Source organism: Delphinus delphis, chromosome 13, assembly GCF_949987515.2.
Source record: "Delphinus delphis chromosome 13, mDelDel1.2, whole genome shotgun sequence".
In the NCBI taxonomy this organism is placed as follows: domain Eukaryota; kingdom Metazoa; phylum Chordata; class Mammalia; order Artiodactyla; family Delphinidae; genus Delphinus; species Delphinus delphis.
The window spans coordinates 70524323-70547066 of NC_082695.1; the positions used below are offsets into that span (position 1 = coordinate 70524323).

Genomic DNA, 22744 nt, shown 5'->3' on the forward strand with positions numbered 1-22744 from the left:
GTGGGATAATCATATGTCTGCAAAGTGAAATCAACTCAGATTTACTATGCAGATTATACTGGTAGGCTAGAACTTAATACTATGTCTTCAGAATTATTCAGTGGCTTATTTACACCAACACATTCCAGGGATACTAGGATTTTTCTCAACGTTGCACCATCTACTACGAATAACTTTCTGTAACACTGGATCAATAACTGACGAAGTAAGGCCAAATATTTAATGAAGGATTTTTTTCTTCTGGTTAGCCAAAGTGGAAGAGGTGTCAAAATCAATACTCACATCCAATAAGAGAATGAAAAAAAGTGCCAAGAAGAAGCTGATCCTCATTAAACTTAGTATGCATATGTATCTGTGCAGATGTGTGTGGGAGAGAGAGAAACTCACCTACAGTTTGTCAATTTACATATGTGGATGTCTGGTTGTGGGAAAAAGATTAGATATACTTACCCTGGACGGGCTTGGATGTCCTCCACTCCCCCAGGACCCTGAGCTACTTCTGTCTTCTACATCTAGGGACAAGAGAGAAATTCTTTAGGCTTTCTTGCAATAAGTCTTTCTTTTTGCATATGCACTTTTAAATTAATGTTTCAAATTAATCTCCTGTTGCCTTTAATTAAGAATCAGGCACGAGGCTACCATGATGACAGTGGCTTCTGACCCATCTACTTAAATTAAGTCATTTAAATTCACAGCAGAAATGAACTGGACCCTCAGGAACCAGAGGTATGAACATAAAAGTTACTTCCATCCTTCACAGTGGTTCATAGCCTCAACTTTTATAGACCTGAAACTTCACTTAAAGTTTTATTAAAATCTTTTGGACAAGGTAAGTTAAAAATACACTAACACAATCTTAATACACACACACACACACACACACACACACACACGCGCGCGCACACACACACACACAGAGTTAAATCAGGTACATATCCATACTAATTATCAGCTGCAATCATGCCATAATGCTCCTAGACACTTTCTGTCCTCTTACCAAGGCTTATCCCACCAAACAACAGACATGAACAAAATATGCAAGACGAAAAAGGATTCAGTAGTCTATTTCCATCGGGACATGACAAGGATATTAGGAGACTTTTTTAAGTTTTTTAATTTAACACAACGCCGTCTCAGTCTTTTAATCTCTTTTTTAATGGGCACACCGTTTGGCTACAATCCTTAATCTGTGCACCGAGATGTGGATATGAAAGTTGTTAAAGCAATGTTTTCTTTTGAAATGATGGCAAAGAGAACTGTATGAACTCCCAGAAGGCTGGAATTCTCTACACTCCGTACCAGCGAAGTTCTAATGCTGACCAATTACTAGATGCTTCATCAGTGCTTCAAGTGGCAAATACTTGAAGGATGGAGAGTCTAACAGCTAAGTTACCATAGTCATTGCTCAAAACATAAAAGTGTTGGAAAGATCAGTCACTCTATATTTAAAAATGGCTTTGAGATTTTTGATGAAAGGCTCTTTATGAGTATGAAAAGTTTCACTGTTGTATTATCTTGATCATGGTGGGTAACAGACGGCGATCACAAGCTTCCTCTGACAGAACTGGAGGAGGAGGTGTGAAACTTCGGTTCAGGAGACACACTCCCATTTAGTGTGTTTTCTAACATTTCAGTGATACTGTTTCTTCTCTTAACACACTACTGTCCTTCCTTTTATTACTCCTATTCGATTATCAGCAGAAGTGGTCACAGTATACTTAACTGATTCATTTGGGGGTACAGTGGAGTACCTGGCATTTTAGAACATAGTAAGAGATGGAATAGAAACCACCACCAACAACTATTACCACTAAACCTGAAATCTTTCTCTCTCTTTTTAAACAAATATTGCAGTTCTTTTCGTTAGTACTTTGGAAGATAATGCAAATGCAAACAGTTATCCCCTGTGGACAGCTAAAATCAGTGACTGCGAGCTTTAAGAGATGTCATGGCAGCTCGGAGGAGTAAGTCTGGAGAAAAGGTGCAATACTTTCCCAAATCTGCTGTTTAACAATCCAACCTCCTGGCCTATCTCGTGGAGGCTGAATTGGGGGGAGTACATGAAGAAGTGACTTAGAACACTTGGGATTATCACACAAATAAGTTTTGTAGCCTGCACAGTTCTCTTCATCCTTAACTCCAAGTCAAATATTTGCAAAAAAAAAAAAAAAAAGAAGTATAAACGACAAAATATCTCAACCAGAAGTGTGCACATCTTGACTTGCTTTTCACCTGAAACAGCCAGCTTGGATTAATTTGAGAGATCTCTCCTCTTAAATTTGGCCCAAAAAGTAATGAAGGGATAAAGTTGAATCCCTGTATCCACCATAAGACTTTGTATTGTTTGGACCTATTTTACCTTTTCAATTTTCAAAGAGGATTTTAAACATGAAAAGAAGGCAGAGACAAGGAGGAAAGGGGACCATAGTAATTCCAGGTCAGTAGTTTTGCACTGGGGATGATTTTGGTCCCCAAAGGACATGTGGCAATGTCTGCAGACATTTTTGGTTGGCACGACTTAGCAGGGCATGGAGGTGGGGTAGAGCTAGTGGCATCTAGTGGACAGAGGCTAACATTCTACAAATGTCAGAATACCCCTACAACAAAAAAATTCTCTGGTCCTAAACGTCAGTTGTGCCAGGATTGAGAAGCCCTGTGCTAGAGGACAAATTCTATTAAAGAGTAAAAAGGAAGAATCGAGTTAGAGAAAAAGATGTTACTACAATTTGATTTATAATGAATATGACCACTTACTAAATACATAGTGACCTATGCATTTGAAGCTGGAGTGTTTCAAGAGACCTTCCTATACATCGTCCATCCACAGAATAAAAGAAAAATGATGGTCAACCAAGCAGCCTGCTAATTAGTAGGCAAATAAAACACATCAAAACTTGAGTATTCCCAACTGGGCAATTTCAAAAGCGAGCAATCCACTAATTGAAAGTGCTGGAAGTCTAGCTTTTTCAAAACAGGTTAAATACTGGCTGGGTTCCTTCACAAATAGATTCCCAACCAATCAAATCTGACTGCTCTTTTCCCATTCTTTCCCATTCCATCGTTCTCATTTCCTGACCTCACGCTGCTGCACCTCCTTTCTGCTCCCTTCCTTTTATTGCTCTCCTTTTAACAGGCTTTTCCTTCACTTGGCCTCCTGCTAGATCGAGAAGATAAGACACCTCTCTAGCCCTCCCAACCCTAATAGAACAATCGTATGACTTCTGATGATATTTTATCTTTGAAAGAATATCTGTACAACCGGTGCTCATGTGTCCATTGCAAGAAGACGCAAAGCCATAGCATGTAACGAATGTAAATGTGTTATTTTTAAGACATTTGTTTCCATCTTCCCTCCCACTGAGCTTCACAAGACCTGCCAGTTAGTTAGCAAGCGTTTCTTCAACAACGATCGCAGTGCATCTCAAAGTGCATCTGAGGACCATCTACATCTTAGGCACCTAGTACGCTCATTTCAAAGTCAGCATCTTAGGGTCCATTGCAGACCTACTGCTCCTGGATCTCTAAAAGTAGGACCAAGAGAACCGCTTTCTTAACGAGGTCCTCAGGTAATTTTCATGTACACAGGAGTCGGAGAACCACCAGTCCCCTCCAATGGGAACACAAGACAGATGCATGTCCCACCCTGCACCCACTGCTTAACTCACTCCCTGTCTTAAAATCCCTGCCCAGGTGGCTGGTTTCAGCAGCATTCGGTCCACATTCTCATCTCATCTACATCCCAGTAGCTCCTGCCCAGACTCACTTTTTATGTAGACCCTGCACGTGGCCTACACTTGGCCACTCCCTACTCCCAGCTGGTGTACCTGGACACTACACACACTTTCTACCTCCACACCATTGTACCTGCTGTTCCCTCTGCCGGAACTGTTCCTTATGTCTCAAAAAATAATAGCAGCTAACATTTCATGAGCTTAAATACGTCAGACACTGTGCCAAGCACTTCAGTAGACTAACAGTATCACCATTTGATATATGAGGAAACAGAGGCTTAGATGGGACAGAAAATCCTCCCCAAGGTGACAGTGAATGGCTGGGCTGGCAGACAAAGGTGCTGTCAATGTGATAGCCAGGGAGTGTTCTTCTCCGCCACAGTAAATGCCTCCCTGGTAAGAAACTCAGATCTCTCCATGACCAGCTCGAATGTTACCCACCAGTCACTTCTCCCCAAACAGAGTGGATGTATTTATTTCGGAGTCTGTGCCCACTCTCATGTCCACACAAGATTACAGAATTTACACAACACAAATACATAAAACTAGATATGTGAAGAACTCAAGAGACTGGAAAATAAAAGCAGGAAAATATCAAGCCAAAGCTATGATGAGCTTATCAACAATGTACACTGTGATGGACGGGATATTTGTGAGAGAGGGGTCAAAATTCTAGAAGCTCCTGAGTGGGCAAAGAGTGAAACAAGATGCACAATGAGCACTGGATAAAAATACCCAAATTATTCAGGAAAGTCATTAAGGCAACAAAATTACAAATGAAAAACTGCCCGATAGAAGCTGTCTGAATATGAGTTCTTGTGTCTCCCTTGTTCTGTTGTCACCCTCTATGCAAGATGGGAACACATACAGAAAAAGACAAAAGGCAAGTGAATGATAGAGACTACTCTTCCAAAAGACTGAAGTGGGCTCCACTGTTCAAAATTTTCTAACTTATTTTACCCTAGACAAGGACAGACTTAGCAACTTCCACGGGCTTGACAGCTGCCTTAGGAGGCCACCTGACCATCCACAAATTTTCATTTTATTTGAGTAGTTCTGCGTAAGCCCCGTCTAAAACGTCTGACATTTCTGCACCAAAACACAAAAGTGAAGTCTGGGCAGAACTGGGACCGACCACTCCATTTAGAGAAAAGATATACAGAGATGAATTTTAATTTCTACCACCTCCCATCCACACTCATTAAACTTATGGTTACTCAAGCCTCCACTTCGTTTATGTGAACAGCGAGATCAAAGCTATCAGACAGACTGGACAAATGTCAGAAAGCACAGCACAAAGAGGTGGGATAAAGACCTAGATTTCAGCCGTGACTCTGCATTAACCAGCTCTATGGTCTGAGCCACTCACTGGACTATCTGAACTCATTTTTGTCAGCTGTAAAGTAAGTGGGTTTGATTTCCATTCTTAACAGGTCAGGCTAGTATATTGGGACAACTCTGCCACAAAACACTAAGTGAAGTAAGTCAGACAAATATCATACAATATTGCTTATATGTGGAATCTAAAAAGTTGATATAAATGAACTTACTTACAACACAGAAATAGACTCACAGACATAGAAAACAAACTTATGGTTACCAAACGGGAAAGGGGGAAGGAATAAATTAGGCATTTGGGATTAAAATATACACACTACTATATATAAATAGAGAAGCAACAAGGACCTACTGTATAGCACAGAGAACTATACTCAATATCTTGTAATAACCTATAATGGAAAATAATCTAAAAAGTATATATACAGATATATATATGTATATAGAGATATACACACACACATATACATAACTGAATCACTTTGCTGTACCTTAAAGCTAACACAACACTGTAAACCAAATATATTTCAATAAAAAAAATATAAATAAATAAATAAATATTCATGGCTTTAAAAAAACACTAAAGGGCTTCCCTGGTGGCACAGTTGAGAGTCCACCTGCCGATGCAGGGGACACGGGTTCGTGCCCCGGTCGGGGAGGATCCCACATGCCGCGGAGCGGCTGGGCCCGTGAGCCATGGCCGCTGAGCCTGCGCGTCTGGAGCCTGTGCTCCGCAACGGGAGAGGCCACGACAGTGAGAGGCCCACGTACCACAAAATAATAAAAAAAAAAACACTAAAAATCATGGATACAAATTTTAATCTTCTTCTAAATCCTAATGAGCTGACAAGATAGTAAGAAAATATCCAGCCAAAATCAAAGTGAAAGCTGGAACCCGCGGAGGAAGAAAAGACATTTTTTTGCCCTGAGGACATCTGCCAACCTAGAAAATGTAATGGCCTCTTGGGTCAAGGAGAACAGAAGTGAAAACTCAGGATCCACCCAAAGCAGGTATCTAACAGGAGATAAAGGGATAATAAGGTTTCCAGCCTCAAGGAGTTTTGTTAAAGTAAATGAGTTAACTGATAATTGATAAACACTTAGCAGACTACCAGTAACCAATACCTACCACAAGTGCCAAATTTACCAATACCTTCCAAAATCTAAGGTAATCAAACCACATAAATAGATAAACTTGTGATTTATTCACGGAAATCTGAGTCTCACATTTTATGACTCTTTGTTCTGCTAAGTGGCTGGTCAGAGACTTTCAGATACTCTCCTGGTTTTTAGAAACTGCCAATATGTTTAAAGTAATCAAGTCCCACATTCTCCGTGAACCCCCTGCAGCACAATCACCATGAGAATTCAGTGGGCATTAGATTTGTCGAGTGACTTAATTTACCTTTCGAATACCCTCTTGGCATCTCACTTCAACATTTTTTTGTATACTGTATAAACGATATGCTGCCAAAATTATGTGTGCTGACCAAAGGCCCAAGCTAAGAACACAAACTAAATATTACGTAAGTTTAACCTTGATTTGAAATGAACAAGTATGAGAGTTACCTAACCCTGTTGATGTGGGGTAGCACTGTGTATCCAGCCTTTCCTTACTTAGAGCCCGGATCCTGCCAAACAACCAGGGCTCCAGAATTTCATGAAGTCAGAACAACCGAAGTGGTATTCTGCATTGCTCTAAGGGTCTACAAATTCCAACCCTTGTGGAAATATACTGATTTCCTGACGAAAGCTCCTACACACTCAGAATGCATTGGGAGACACATTGAGTTCTTCCTGGAAAGGTAATCATTCTGAGGCATGTGGAAGTCTACACGGTCTCAAACCCTTCTCTCTGCAATAACAGACACTATTAAATCTCCTCCACACCATCATGGAGACTCACGGACTGCGTACGCCTGTGGCGCCTACTAATTTCCTAGTCCAGGAAGAACCCCTGGCTGAGCCCTTCACACAAACTGAGATGGCATATGCTCTCCGTCAGTGCCAGATGAATTCACAGTTCAAAATATTTCATCAGCAAAGAGCATGTGAAGGATGTGCACATTTTCACTAGCACCCAGTATAATAAGAACTCTAAGGAGAGTAATTTGAAGTCAGATTTGAGTCCTAGGACAGAGGTAGGAAGGGTGGAGGAGCTTCAGATATTGACAAGGGCCACACAACCATGACCACTTCTTCTGGCTTCTGTAAGAAACAACATAGGCTTCAAAAGGAGTGATCTGGACAGTGGTGAGAAACTTCCAGCACTTCCCAAATCTGACTAACAAAAGATGATGTCTGTGGCAATGCATTCCACACAAATTCTAAGATACCTTAAATATAAAAACAGGGACCTGGGCATCCCATTTTCAGAGCACTGCCATCCACGCTGGCTTTCTCAGGATGCATGGATGTCCTTATCAAATAAATCTGAAAACTCAAAGGTCAAATATAAGATGATCTTACAGCTCATACATATAAATATGTCAACTGTATATGGAAAGGTAAAATGTGGATACACTGGGGGAAAAGTATAGTAGGAAAATTTGTTCAGAAGGGAATTACTGCAAATTTTAACTTTTATTAACCTCCAACTTAAACTTCTATAAATACGTCTTTTTTTTTTTTTTTTTGCGGTACGCGGGCTTCTCACCGTCGCGGCCCCTCCCGTTGCAGAGCACAGGCTCCGGACACACAGGCTCAGCAGCCACGGCTCACGGGCCCAGCCGCTCCGCAGCATGTGGGATCTTCCCGGACCGGGGCACGAACCTGTGTCCCCTGCATCGGCAGGCGGACTCTCAACCACTGCACCACCAGGGAAGCCCTATAAATACACCTTTTAAAACACTGAAACAATACTATTTTCCTTAAGTTCAAAGTAAACTGTTTTTCAAAAGTGAACACTAAATAATCTCAGATATTTAAAATGTGGAGTTAACTGCACTTTACAGTTATCATATAACATGATATTCAGATAATACAGAAGTAACAAAATAAAACAAATAACAATTATGTTATAAATATGCCAGTGGTGTTTCATATTCGGAAACTCAGAAATCTTCTTGAAAACTCAAGGTGAGTAGACAGTTATATTATGAAACTGAGACAAAAGTAAATTTGAACTCTTTATATCAATCCGTATAATTTGGAAGTATCATGATAATCTAAGTTGAATAATATTGTGACTTGAATAATCTAACATGAAATACAGAGAAATGGGTGTTATTTAGCAAACTTCCATTTTGAATGTTTGAAACTAACCAGTCAGGGTCTTCCTCTTAAAGAGAAGTTCATCCTTTCAAGAGCTCACCTCTCCAAGTAAGAGCCCCAAAAGAAAACGAGCCACAAACAACTGAGGCAAGAGTATAATAATGTGAATTATATATGCCTCCTTTGACTTTTTGAAATGTAACCGGTCTAAAAGCACTTAATAAAAATCAGTCTTACTAAAATAATGTTCTTGAAGGCTAGATATATTTCAAATTAGGTAAGAATACAATTGGAAGTAAAATGCCATATCTGAAGACTTTGGAAAATAAAACCAGCATACCATTTAACTCCAATAGTAAATAGATAAGCTTCAAAGTACCTAAGCTAAAAGTGAATATAACTTAGGGAGGTTTTTAACTCGGTGCTTAGTACCTTTTAAAGATGTATTTACAAATAAACGTCACAAAGTGTGAGAAATAAAAGGTAAGTGTTTTAGAAAATAAATATTAAACAACGAAGGAATGAATTTTGAAATATGCGTCATCTTTAAATAAAATAGAATATATAACTCTGATAACAAGTACATGTAATTATACAGGAGTTTTCCAAATCAGACATGTAATATTTATGTCGCAATATCCATAATACTGTAATGACTGAAGACATACAAATTGATATTTAAAATGTCTATTTGATCAATAATTTATTAAATGTATTCCAACAGAGGGGGGGAAAAGAGCCAAGATGAAACATGGAACAGTTTTCTCTCTTCTTCTTTTTTCCCCTCTACCTCTTTTCTCCCTGGGGTGCCATTTGTGAGGCTCTAGGAAAGGGCTGCTGGCTTAATTGAAATATCTGTAGGCTGTAATTGCTCTGCAAAACCACAGTGGTCCACTTCTCCCAAATGGCATTTGTTCCTCTTCGTTTTTTCTTCTGCTTCCTTTTATACTTGAACAAAATCTGCCCCTCCTGTTTCTTCTAGTCTTATCTCATCTTGCCCTTTATTCTGAACACATGACTAATACTGGGGAAGCCAAACAGCTTTAAATATTCAAAAATCTTCCCTAAAATCCAGTTTTGTAGCCCAGTCCCTTTTGCTTACAATAATCACTCCCATAAACTGACTCTCAGTTTATCTTTTCAACATCCCAACCTTCCACCTGTGTTTAACACGGCAGCCTCTGACCTGGCAATGACAAGCAATCAATCTTACATGTTATCTTCGGGGTCAAGTCTCAGTTTTAGGCCAATTTTCTTTGTATTTAGGCTCAAATGTGCAAACCACACTATATTACTCTGCAAAACATCAATGAGAAGGCTTAATTAAGTAACACTGACAGATAAATCCATTTCTTTCACAGTAATCAAATCAAAGCAGGTTGACATAACACAGGAACTTAATACAGTTATTCCCTTGTAATTGGAAAAAGGCCCTTTACTTCTCATTAAAGCAATCTTCTGGGTATTGGCATAATAAGAAGGCTCAGAGCCTTAATACTGCCCTATAAAAGTCTCAAGATACAGACCCCTTAAACAAACAAGCCAGATTATCTAATTCCTTGATCACAGCAGAACATGTAGTTCCTACTGTTTTAAACTACTAATTCTTTATCTCTGTTGCAATTAAAAAGAGGTAAATCAGTGTCAAACACATACAACTGAAAACTGCAAAAATGCATAAACTGCTTACAGTTTTATAAATCTATCTCCACATGTATTTGAAGGGAAGCAGTCCATTAAAAATGAATTTGAAATACTTCACAAATGTGAAGTTGTAATAGCTTGAATCGGGGGGAGAATCTTTTTATTTTACTTAATGGGCTCAACAGGATACCTTTTGCCTAAATTTACAGTCTGATAGTCAACCCTACAGTACAACTTTGGTAAGCGGAATTGTCAGAGAATGTCATCTGAAGAGCATTTAATTTTTGTGGTATGTAAAGAACAGTAAGTCATCTGGTCAAACAGAGGCTTCTCCAACCGGGCTAAAAACCAAAAGGAATGCAACAATATTACACCACGTTCAACTCCCCAAACTAAACAAAATAAATTTTCACCCTTTCACTCCGATTTTTTTTTTTTTTTTTTTTTTCCCTGTGGTACACGGGCCTCTCACTGTTGTGGCCTCTCCCGTTGCGGAGCACAGACTCCAGATGCACAGGCTCATCAGCCATGGTTCACGGGCCCAGCCGCTCCGCGGCGTGTGGGGTCTTCCCGGACCGGGGCACGAACCCGTGTCCCCTGCATCGGCAGGCGGACTCTCAACCACGGCGCCACCAGGGAAGCCCTCACTCCGATTTTGAGGGAGTTTCTGTTATTATCCCTTGGTGCCTGATCAATCTCAAAATGATTCTAGCAACTCCTTCTGAAAGGATAACATAGAATCTAGAGCTGTAATTCCCAAATGTGGCTGACCATTAAAATCCCCCAGGAACCTTCAAATAAAAAAACCCCACAGATACCCTGGCACCACTGGAAACTAATCAAGAAAAGATCAAGGGTTGAAATCGAAGAAAATACATATTTTCAAATTTCCCTGTTTTTCTACTATTTTATTTTAAAGAGTTTTTAATTACAATGCAGTTAAAACTACGTAATTTGTTGTTTCTGAACCATCTGCAAGTAGGCTGCATCAATCTCATCCTTTTATCCCTTAGTACTTCCGGGTGCATTTCCTAAGAGCAAAAATAGTATAGTTATCAAAATGAGGAAATCTACCGTTGATATAAGAATTTCATCTAGTCCATAGTCCATATTCCAGTTTGGCACTTTTTCCCCCTTTTGCAGAGGACTCAGTCTAGGATCACGCCACACATTTAATAGGTCTCTTTCATCTATTTTAATTGGAAACAGTTCCTCAGTCCTTTCTTTTTGTGATATTAGTGTTTTTGAAGAGTACAAACCAGTTATTTTATAGAATGCTTCTCAACTGGGGTTTATCTGATGCTTCCCCATGAGTATATTCAGGTGGCTATAACACTACAAAAGTGGCCTTGTGTCTTTCCCGGGATTTCACATACAGAGCCTCATGACAGCCTGGTGGTCTGGCCCTCATTTGTTATGGTATTTCAATCACCTGCTCAAGGTATTGTGGGAATTCTCCACTGTATAATTACAACTTTTCCCTGTGCAACTAATCAGCCATCTATGGGGAGATTCCTTAAGAGCATTAAAACTAATTTTTAATCAAGTGCTTATTGAAAAAAATTAAAATACAAAAGTGTATAAAGTAAAAAGGGAAAATCCCCTCAACACGTACTCCCTCCACCCTGATATCAGGAGTTTCCTAGGCAGCCCTACAGATCCTCTGGTCTGTGATCAGCTGGTTTTTAAAACCACAGAAATGTAGGGAAATAAAGGCAAAACTTGACTGAAATTTCTTTGCTATTCGATTGGCTAAGAAATAGCCCTCAATTGTTTACATATACACTAGTGACATTTTATGGGATACAGTTAGTCGCTGTAGGTTTGTGACCTCGGTGGGGACAGGGCAGGCAGGAACTAGGATAAATGAAGACATATTATACTATTAACTTTGAAGGAATTCAGCCAAGATGAAGACAAGATTGAGCAACCCACTTGTGAATCAGTGCAATGCAGAAAGCCAACGTAAATAATCCATCCTGGAGTCCATGCTGTTCCTTGCCACTTTCCACCACGTTCTATAAACCACTATGTAAAAAGGAGACCCGCCACGGCAGCAGCACTTCCCAATTAAAATCAAATGGACAGACAAGTACTTATGACAGGGGAAAAAAAAGATCTACTGACGTTTTCCTAGGCCAGCCAAAAAAAACAGTGGGAAACATCTAAAATTTTTTAAAAGTGGGAAGGAAACTGACACAAAGAATATATTTCCACATTTTGAGATTATATACACAAATGAACTAGGCACAGTCACAAAGTGAGGAGTAAATCTTAAACATAGCAAAGACTGGGAAAGGAACTTGGCCATCTGATGAAACATAGCACATTAGACAATACTGAGTGAGTTAAATGATTCTAATCAATATAAGGTGGAAATGGTCCCTTTAAACCCTGGGATGCAGCTCATGTCATGTTATAAACTGAACACTGCTGGCGGATTTCGACTCTGACTTATAAATGCTTAGAAAATTTTCCTCACAATCCCATTTCAGCCAAATGCCTGGCAGACATTGGCAAAGGTCTTTCTCAGTTGCGCTTACAAATGTGTGTGTGCGTGTGTGTGTGTGTGTATAAAATCACAATACACATACAAATACAATACACACACTTGAACTAATAGTTTCTTGATATTAATGACAGTGTTTAAAACGGTTCCCAGATGTTGCAACTTGTTCCACTGACATCCTCTTGGTTTTGATCAGTGACTTGCTTTTGATCAGACTTGAGTCCAGTGACTTAAGGGTTTTAAATTTTCTCTCACAATAACGTAACCACACTTCGGTATTATGCTTTCTGCTTTCCAAAATGGTTTTTATATTCATCTCACTTAAAATGATTTATCTGGAATCACTGAAAGTATGAAGTTGGGATCAAAAGGAGTTGCCTACTTAAGTCTGAGAAGGCTAACACCATTTTTCAAAAGATGAAAACAAAAATCAAAGGAAATAGGCAGTTATCCTGGATAAAAGAGGCCATTCCCCATAAGACTTATTTTTATCCTTTCATGCTATTAGTATTACCTCTTTAATTTTAACTGGTAACCCAAAACTTGCTAAAGTTCATTAAAACACTTGCTAACATAGGAAAGTTAAATAGCATTATAATGATTGAGTTTTTGTATCCAGCAGCATACATTTTTAAGTTATGTCAGCAATGACAACAAAATTGCCCATCTCCCCTCTGAGCTGCCCTGTAACCCACAGGAACCATTTCACCAGCAAGACACAACTTCTGGCATTGGTTTGAGAAAGGCCCCGAGCTGTGATGACAGGTCAGGTCTATAATGACAAAAATGACCGTAGCTTTCCCCAAACCACGCTGCTCCTCCTTACTTTCATTTTCAAGGGCTTTAAAACACTCTCATGGGCTTCCCTGGTGGCGCAGTGGTTGGGAGTCCGCCTGCCAATGCGGGGGACACGGGTTCGTGCCCCGGTCTGGGAAGATCCCACATGCCGTGGAGCGGTTGGGCCCGTGAGCCATGGCTGCTGAGCCTGTGCGTCCGGAGCCTGTGCTCCGCAACGGGAGAGGCCACAACAGTGAGAGGCCCGTGGACCGCAAAAAAAAAAAAAAAAACACTCTCATAACTGAAGGAGTCAAAACACATCTGCATTAATTTCCTAGTCCAGCTTTTCGGGGTAAAATTGAAATGCATTAGGAAGAAACAACTGGCATTTTCTTAAGCTTAATCACATCAAATTCATGGGAAGAGTGGTTTTGTTTTTGTTTTTTTTTTTCTTTTAGTCGGTCTCAACTTGGCTGTAGCCTGCCTTTTGCCTATCTGATAACCAATGGAGTACTGGTCAGAAAGAGATGAGCTGATATGATGTATTGGTCTTACAAATTCACTACGAGGAATGGTAAAAAGCTGTAACTCTTCCTCAGGAATGGAAGAAATGTCATTAGTTTGAAAGGAGATAGAAGCAAAGACCTGAAGAATGACGATAACCAGGCATCTTAAGGGAAAACAAGAAGCAGGGAAGGGGTCCAGGGGAAGCCAGAGCTGTCAGTAGAGAATAATGATTTATCTGATGAGATTAGCAGAAAGTTTGATTAGAAAAGATGCCTTCTTAACATCTCGAAGATTGCAGTGTTACTTTAAGATTTCCTTGTGAGACAAAACCGTGCCTGCCAAATGTGGTCTGTAACAGCGCAGGCCAGCCATGAGCGACGCAGTGGGAAAATAGCCACTAAGCCAGATTTTATTTGATTTGTACTGATGATTTTTATTAGAATACATGGATCATTGCTTCAACCTTTCCATGTAAAACCAAATCAAATTCAAAAACTCACACATCAGTCACCTAACCTTATGTCATTCCTTCTGCTTTACTCAAGTTGAGCCACATTTCAGCTCATCTGTCCTCGATAAATCGTTTGAATTGCTGGGCCAAATTCTGGGAGGCAAGTGGTACACAAAGGAAACCGCTAAATCTGCAGTTACACATCAGAACACCAGAGAAAAGAACTACTGCAAGCCTCCAAAGTACAGAATGAAATCAAAGAGGTGTACAGCCAACACAAAACAGGACAAAATGAATTTCTCTTTATTGTATCAAATGTATTGTAATTTACCTTTAAAAGGCCCGCCCAACCCCTCAGCTATTTTTCCCTCTTTAATTCAAGGTACCGTGCAGGACTCTGTAAAGCAATGGCTCGGAAACCAGACGCAAGCCCACAGTTATGTGGCATAAGGAGATCTGGTGAGTTTTACAAATCAAACATAATAATCAGTTCCACACATTAAAGACACTATGACCTTTCGGGCAAAAATTGAAAATGTTAAAATCCGACACTTGTGGAAAGCCTCTATAACACATATAAAAGTGACTTCATGAAAAGGAACGTGTTTCATTACAGGAAACGTGGCCATGGGTGTCCAAAGAACAAGTGCCCACAGCCTACTTCCCCCCCTTCTTTTCCCTTTTTGTTTTTGCATTAGCTTTTTTCCCTTCACCCTCAGCGACACTGCCAGTTTTGATTTAAATCTCTGAGCAATAATTATTGTTTGGATATCATTTCTAGTTCACAAATCAGATCCATCTTCATGATTTCCTTGAGTGTTCCAAACAGCTCCTGAAATAGGCATCATCTTTTCTTCGGAGAAGGTGAACAACTTTTCTGGTTAAAGGCCACCAACAGGCCTCAAACGAATGTCTTCTGGAGGCTGAAGGTGCCCCATGATAATGTCTCGGAACACTAGTGGTCACCAAACTTCTAGGTCTCTGGTGTAACCCTCTGGGGCTGGCACTGGGCTCACCGGCCAGCCCCCATTCCTCCCTCCCCGCCCCCCCGCCCCGACCACACAGGAAATCTTTATCTCCCGTCCTCCTTTGCAGTCACGGGGCGGTGGTCATGTGACTACAATTTGGCCAACAGAACGTGAGCCCAAGTAACGCCTGCCTTTTCCAGTCCTGGTCCCTACAACCTTCCATGTAATCCTTCACGCACTTTCTCTTCCGTCTTTGTTCAGCCCTGTACAAAGAATCTACTGTATCCCTTTGAGGGCCTAGGGGATGGCAGAGCTAAGGCCTGAAAGAACCCGGATCTGAAGGGTTACAGGGAGCAGAGCCCACGCCTGGTGCTCTGCGAGACCAGAGGGCTATAACCCCTCGCAGTGTTAAGCTCCTAAAGGTTGGGGGTTGTTTGTTCCAGCAATTAGCATCCCCTGACTAATGCATCCTCCAAAACAGACTTCCATGAATTCTGGCGCTGTGATTCTCTCCTCCAAGCAAAGCAAACATACGCAGTTAGAGCTGGCAGTAGACAGGATTGTGAAGCAGGGGAAACTGGTCTTTGAACTCTCCTTCTCTCCCTTTCAGACTTGTTTTCCCCTCTTAGCATTTCCTCCCTCTGAGCACCAAATGTTCTCTGGCTGCTCAGTCTTGTCTGTCTCAAGAAAATAAACCCAACACGTTCAGGAGCTATTCTTCCTTTCAACCGTCATCTCGTAACCGTGAGTGGTGAGCCGCTTGCTCCCCGGGCAATTCTGGAGAAATTCCTTAACATGGAGGATTCTGTGTATCCTCATCTGTAAAATGCAAATGACTGTCTCCGCCCTCCAGTACTGCTGTGATGATTAGAGGGAGTTTAGGAAAAATGTCACCCTGGAACCTGGAACACAGTGGAAACTCACAAAAAAAGATAATTCCTATTTTTATTATGATTATGATTATCATAGCATGATATTTGACAGCAAAAGGGATACAGAATATGAAATAGGGCTCTTTCTCTTTGAAATATATCATCGAGATTGGGAGAAAAATCATACAGAAATAAAGAGCAGCATCTGATTATTAAAGAAGAATAAAGATGGACTATGAGAAAAAGGAGAGGTATATAAAGGCTAGAACCATCACTTGTGAGATACTGGCAATTTAGGGTGTAGACAAGAGAAAGCACTGGTGAGCTGGTACCCACATTACATTTGTGCATAACTTCCCAACTCCATGTTCAATGCCATCATACTGGTAACTCACAACAGGCACTGGTAAGAGCATTTACACCATGGAAATTGGCAACTGTTACAAATCGGAGCTCTTTTTTTCTCTGAAGAGCAGATTATTAAACATCACCCCAGCAATGAAAACAGTCATCATTGTGAGGTATTTCTACTCAAACTGCCTCATTTAATTCTCACAATCACTGCTGAGGTAGGCTCATTTTCCAGATGAAAAGTCAGGCCTCTCCACATTAAGTGACTGGCAAAAAATCCTGTTGCCTGAGATCCCTGCACTATAAACCAGGCTGCTTCTAAAAGTGAAGGGCATCTGGCTTTCTTTTTCTTGGCATATCAGATGTGTATTTCCCTGAACACAGAAAGCTATTCCTTAAAAACATCGAAATTCAGGCGGCCCCCCTCCAACCATTCTCATTTTTTCCACTACTCCTCATTTTGCTCCTGCACTCATCTGACTTCCCTTCATAAACATATTCCACATTTCTTACCACCCTTTCCTCTACACATCCGATGCAACATTTTGTGCAGATGTGCTTTCAAGGATTACCCATCACACTGTCTCAAGAAATCTACTTGTGCCTAAGGGTCGCGATAAGTTATGAATGCTCTTTAAATCAATGGTTTCTCATACAGCTGTCCTGACCAAGGTAATCTATTGTATCTTGGGCCAAGCTGTGGACTGTCCAGTAAGTCTGGATCCTGGAGGAGCTGGGATAGCTCTTCGATTCAGATGAGGTCTCTGATAACAGTTTCAATAACGACAGCCATTGACGGCTGGTGTCAGGTTGAACATGTGCCTGGGGGATGAGAAAAGCCAGGGAACATCCCTAGGTTTCAGGTGTAGCCGGAGGTCTCAGAAGACATCTGTACCTGGCGTGACTTTTAATGTCAATGCGTGCTTGCCATCTAGGTAACGTATCATCACTTCTTTTCTGTCTGACTGAAGCTTGGCCATCTTACAAAATCCAGAGCCTTCCAAGGACAGAAGAACAAATGGGTGAAGGCATGGGAGCACGAGAGTTCATCCCGCATGCAGGAAGTGGCAAAGGCACACAAGCAGCATGGAGAATAGATGTATTAGAGTCACATGGTCGCCAATGAAGAAATGCTGACTTTCGGCAGGGCCAGTGGGAGACACTACCGTGAACAAAGCACTAGGAAGTTAGTTCTTTGTTCCAAACGCTTTGGGCAGGCACCAGAGAATAAAAGCAACAGGTTCATGTTTGCATTGTGGAAATGGCAGCAGTGGGGACGGTGGGTTATTAAGGTGAAAACTTGGAGATAAAGAGACTAATTAGAAGGCAAGCAACTACTGTGACAAAGGTAACAGATACTGCAGGATTGTACTGGGGAAAGAGAATAGACAGGGCTTAATGACTAAGCCGGGAAAGTAAAGCAATAGAGTAGTCAGGGATTATTCCCAGTTTTTTTGTCTTACGGATATTGGTGCAGGTTGGAGTCTAAAACAAGAATATATTTTAGACATTTTGTGTTCCAAGTGTTCACTGGTCACCAAAGTATAAAATCCAGTAGAGTAAATGACTGTGTGGGTCTGGAGTTCAGAACAGAGACATAGAGATTAAAGTGATTTTAGGCAAAATCTTTTAATTGCAAGTCCCCTTATATAGAGAATTTACTGGCCCAGATAAGTGGAAAGTCTGGAGACAAGGCAGGTTTTAGGTTTTACATATCCAGGGGATCCACCATATTAACAAGGATAAAGTTTCCTTTCATCCCTCCACTCTGCCATCTGCATATCACCTTCGTCTTAAAGCTGGAATCCATCGTGATCACAGAATTTCTGGATTTACTTGCTTCCTTATCTTCTACTTACTCGCAGAGAGTTCAGTTTACAGAAGAGCAAAATTCCTCCTGAACTTTGCCTCGATTGGAACCACCATTGAACCAATCCCTAAAGCCAGGGAACAGCATGCATGGATTTGAGTAGTAGACCTCACTGACCCAAATTAAAAACCATGGTGAAGGGTATAGGATTACCCTGATTGGTTTAGCCCAATCACAGCTGCGCCCTGGAGATGTAGTAATCCCACACAAACGACAAGGATCCCACACACTAGAGGAGTGAAGTATACGTTAGTGAGACAAGCACAATTGGACCAGACCTCAAGTACCCTGAGTGCATTATTATATAGCATGCAGTATACAGGCAAATCCGCCATGCCACTCCCTCCTTTAAATACCTATTGGTGTCAGAATAAGAGCAAGGTTCTTATGGACATTGAGGCCATCTTGGTAATAATGCATGCACACAAGCCAGCGTTTTCTTTCCTCTAGTTCCCTTGATCCCTGTCAATGCTCAGCACACCACTGGCCCTCCTGCTGCAGACCCTGAACACGGGTTCCCTCTAATATAACACTCTCCCACCCACGCCCACCACTCCACTTCCCTACTTGGCCTGTTCAAATGCTATATCAACTCTCAGTGAATCAGCACTTCCTTGGGGCACCTGTCCTGTCCTCCTAAATCAGGCGTCTTGTCCTTCTCTCTTTCACTGGACTTGTCACAGATGGAATTTTACATTTTTATGATTCTCAAGTGATTCCTTTCTTCTCCAATAAAGAGTATATGCTCCGCAAAGACAAGACCTGGGTCTTATTTGCTTTCCATCCTATCACCAGTACCCAGCAAAGTCCTGGACAGGGAGGAAGCCCTCGACATAATCATAGTTAATGGGACGGCTGGTCCAACAGCCCCTCAAAATAGGCTGGGCACATAGGAAAATATCAAAAACGCTCACAGAATTCCCAAAGTTGCGAATCTTTCTGCAGAGCTCCTATGCCTTGGAGAAGGATAACCTAAGATGATGAAAATTCATGTTTCACTGATTCGAGTATTAACTAAAGAAATTAAACCACAGGCTCACCATAAAGATCAGCTCAAGGAGTTATATACGACACACCTTTTCTCCATAACTTAAAGAATGGTTTGTTTCACAAATATGCAAGTATGAATTCAGATTCAGCAAGAAATATACAGATCTCTTAACACACTGAAACCCTGGCCAGTCACAGGACCAGAAGGGAGTTGATCTACAAATCTCAAGCTCAGTGATTTCTATGGTAAAAATGCAGTGAAACAGTCAGACTTCATGCATGTTTTCTCCCTCGACAGAAATAATCTCCTATATGCTCATTGTAGAGGGAAATATTTGCCTCTTTACACTCTGTTTGATATGCACCCTAGTGATTTGGTACATATTCTACAATCATTGGCCTCAGGACAAAGGAGAAAACAACTGTTACCTCTACAGTAAAACAGCTTTCTGTGATCTGGTGATAGCAAGACACAAAGTGGGTTTGGAATTCCGTGTCACTTACTTAGATGGCAGTTACAACTCAACACTTTCTGAAAACCTTTCCACTGAAACTTCCCCATTGAGTAACAAGGGTATCATTAATATTTAAAGTTCTGCTTCAAGTATAATAATCAGAACACCACAGCCACAACAATAAATACCCTACAGCAGTTTACTGCTTTCAAATTTTCAAAGCACTTGCACACACAATATTTCATCTTCCCTTACCATTATATACAACAGAGAAAGGCAGGGATTGGTTCAAATTTTCCAGGCAAGGCATTGAAAGAGCTGGGAGGAGAATGCATGTCTTCTTCTAACCTCCTTCCAGACTGACTGTCACCCCTTTTCTTATGCCAATGAAAGAGAACTGACATCTTCAGAAGTGGGAACCCAAATCTGGATAAAGAATATTAATATTCTTGTAGAACAAGTTATCTTTTGTCTCACAAATCCATCATTCAGAATCCCAATTTCCTAATCATCAGGACTTTTCCTTTGGCTTCAATATGCCCCGCTGGAGAAGTCTACCATTTAAATGAATCATGGCTCAGAGTGATTTTTAACTCATTTGCATGTACTTTTTTTCTCCTTTAGCTGCACAGAAACAGAGAGGACATTTTTTAGATTGAAGGTACACATGAAGAAATGAAGATATTACATTGGAAGCTACACTTGAAAATTCTCAAAGATAAAAATACAATACATAACCCATCCAGTTAATAACCCACCAATGAAGAAAAGCACTGTTGTAAACAATGGACGGTTGAGGCAAACTCAACCCATCAGTGCAAGTGGCTAACGGTTCACCTTTCTCTGAACTGTGCATCGGAGTAGGGTCTAGAAGTAATTTGAGTGGGAGCAGTGGGAACCAATCTCAACACGGACAGAAAATCTCCCATGTGTCTCCCATGAGTGCCTCCCACATGGAGTGGTAGAAAAAACAACACAGATTTAGCTGGATTATAAAAATACAAACATCACTTTTTCTACATTATTCAAAACATGGGTTAATCAAAAGATGCAATGGTTTAAAAAAAAAAGAATCCTTTTCCAGCTTTAAAATAATGAAGATATTCTCTTATACCGTTGTATATTATAAAAGCTTTATAGTTTTGACTTTCTAGTTTGTCATACTATGGAAGTTCATTTTTTGTGTATTTTATGAGTCTTATTTCAGTTTTTTATCATCAACATTCAGCTGCCTTAGCATCATTTATTGAAGTCTCTCTGTATCAAACAATGTTACTACCCCATCCAGATCACTTCGTATTGATTAAAAAATTTTTCTGAAAAGGAAAAAAAAAAAGGATGCAGTGACTCTTAGTTTGTCTACCCAATATCCCTTCCTCTCTCTGTCCTTCATAACAGCCCTAAAGCGGTTTGGTCGCTGTTATTGTTCATTCGTTTGCTTGTTTTCACGTAGCCACCCCTCCTCCACGTGGATCAGGAGACGGTGACCTCATCTCTAGTTCGGACACAGATCCTGAGTACTGTTGTGAATCACAGCTCTTGCCTTCCCCTGGCCAAGGACCGGTTTAAAGACGAACACTGAATCACAGAGTGCTGTCTGCCGCAGGGTTCCTGGGAAAGGTCTCCCTGCTCCAAGGAAAGAAACAAATTAGGAGATGATTTTTCATCTTCTCTGGCCATTATCCTGTTTGGGCGTCATGTGTAGAATGGCAGCAGGAATCTCCTTATCATTCCTCGGATGAAGCCGGTACACAGAGATTTCAGAATAGGTTACATTCGTGTATTACTTTAGTCATACATTTCCTTACGTTTAAGCCAAGTTGGGTCAGAATTTTCTTTCGTTGCAGCTGCAAAGAACAGTAGGTCCTCCCCTACCCGACACCCACCCACCACCCCAGAAGTAGGCTTATGAACTTAATGCTCACGGAGGTTCTTTAAAAAGAAATACCAACTCTGGATAAACCCAGACTTTACCTACTGAAAGGCCATCATCTCCTGGCCACTCGTAACTGTCCAAGCCCCACAGAGGAATCATTTTCAGGAATGATACCAGTTATAGGCCCTGTAATTCCCCCTTTTCATTCTTCCCTGATATGCGTATGTATCTTCTCTCTCACCTCTCCTGTCCCCTGTGGTCTTCTCACAAAAAGCAATCAGCTGGCAAATTCTCAGTGAGCGCTTAGCACAGGTAACGCAAACGGCAGCAAAAAAGTGCCCAAACAGTACTTTCTCCTTGATTTACCAATATCAATCCTGCACACAGAGCCTAAGCGCTGCTGCCAAGATGGGGCTGAAGGGTGGGGGGAGGATTAGTCCTCCAGACCCCAGACCCACGGGTGGGCGTTAGAGAGATCCAGAAACTCCTGAAATTGTTGCAAACTTTACTCATGTATTCGGCCACATGCATTTTTCTGGGGAGAAAGTCTATAGTGTGCGTTGTGTTTTCAAAGCAATCTCTGATCCTAAGAACGTTAAGAGCCTCTGCTCTTGATCGACTAGCGTCTAGCAAACCACACTGTCTGGATGTGTGACACACTCTTGTCATTCCTATAACAGAGGTAAGGGCAGAGGACACATTCCCCAGATCTTCACCTTTCTTGCTCCAGGAAACCATCTCAAGTATTAATAATACTGAAGTTTTGCAATAGTTGAGACTACATGACATTCCATAGACTTTTCTGGAGTCCCAAGGGCCATTCATATCCCAGGTCAATAGAAGGGAAAATAAGTTCCATTACTTAAAAACACAGAACACAACCTATTCTTTTTTTTTTTTTTTTTTTACAACCTATTCTTAAGTTTGGGCCCCTCCAAATGAATTATGAATCCTGAGTTGAAATGGAGCTCAGGAGACAAAATAGGCACTTGACAAAATAACTAATATTAGCAAAAAGTTTTAAGTTTAAGCTACATATGGGAGACAAACATCAAGGATTGCGTTTTGGAATATTTTTGAAAAGGAGGTAAAACTTTCCAGAAAATATTTGATCTCAGGCATCAGAGAGCACAAAGAAGGGCATCGCAAGGTGTGGTGAGAGAAAAGGAAGGCGAGGGCCCAGGTGGCAAAA

At 40.9% G+C, this 22744-nt stretch overlaps 1 protein-coding gene across 9 annotated transcripts in view; it reads right to left on the reverse strand.

Moving 5' to 3' along the window:
- The window catches only part of TCF4 (transcription factor 4), a 360227-nt gene that overhangs the window by 238604 nt on the left and 98879 nt on the right, over positions 1 to 22744 (reverse strand). For all 9 annotated transcript variants that reach the window (XM_060029101.1, XM_060029100.1, XM_060029098.1 and 6 more), the window contains one exon: positions 451 to 512. In XM_060029101.1, coding sequence (XP_059885084.1) covers positions 451 to 512 — 62 coding nt within the window. The remainder of the gene's footprint in view (positions 1 to 450; positions 513 to 22744) is intronic.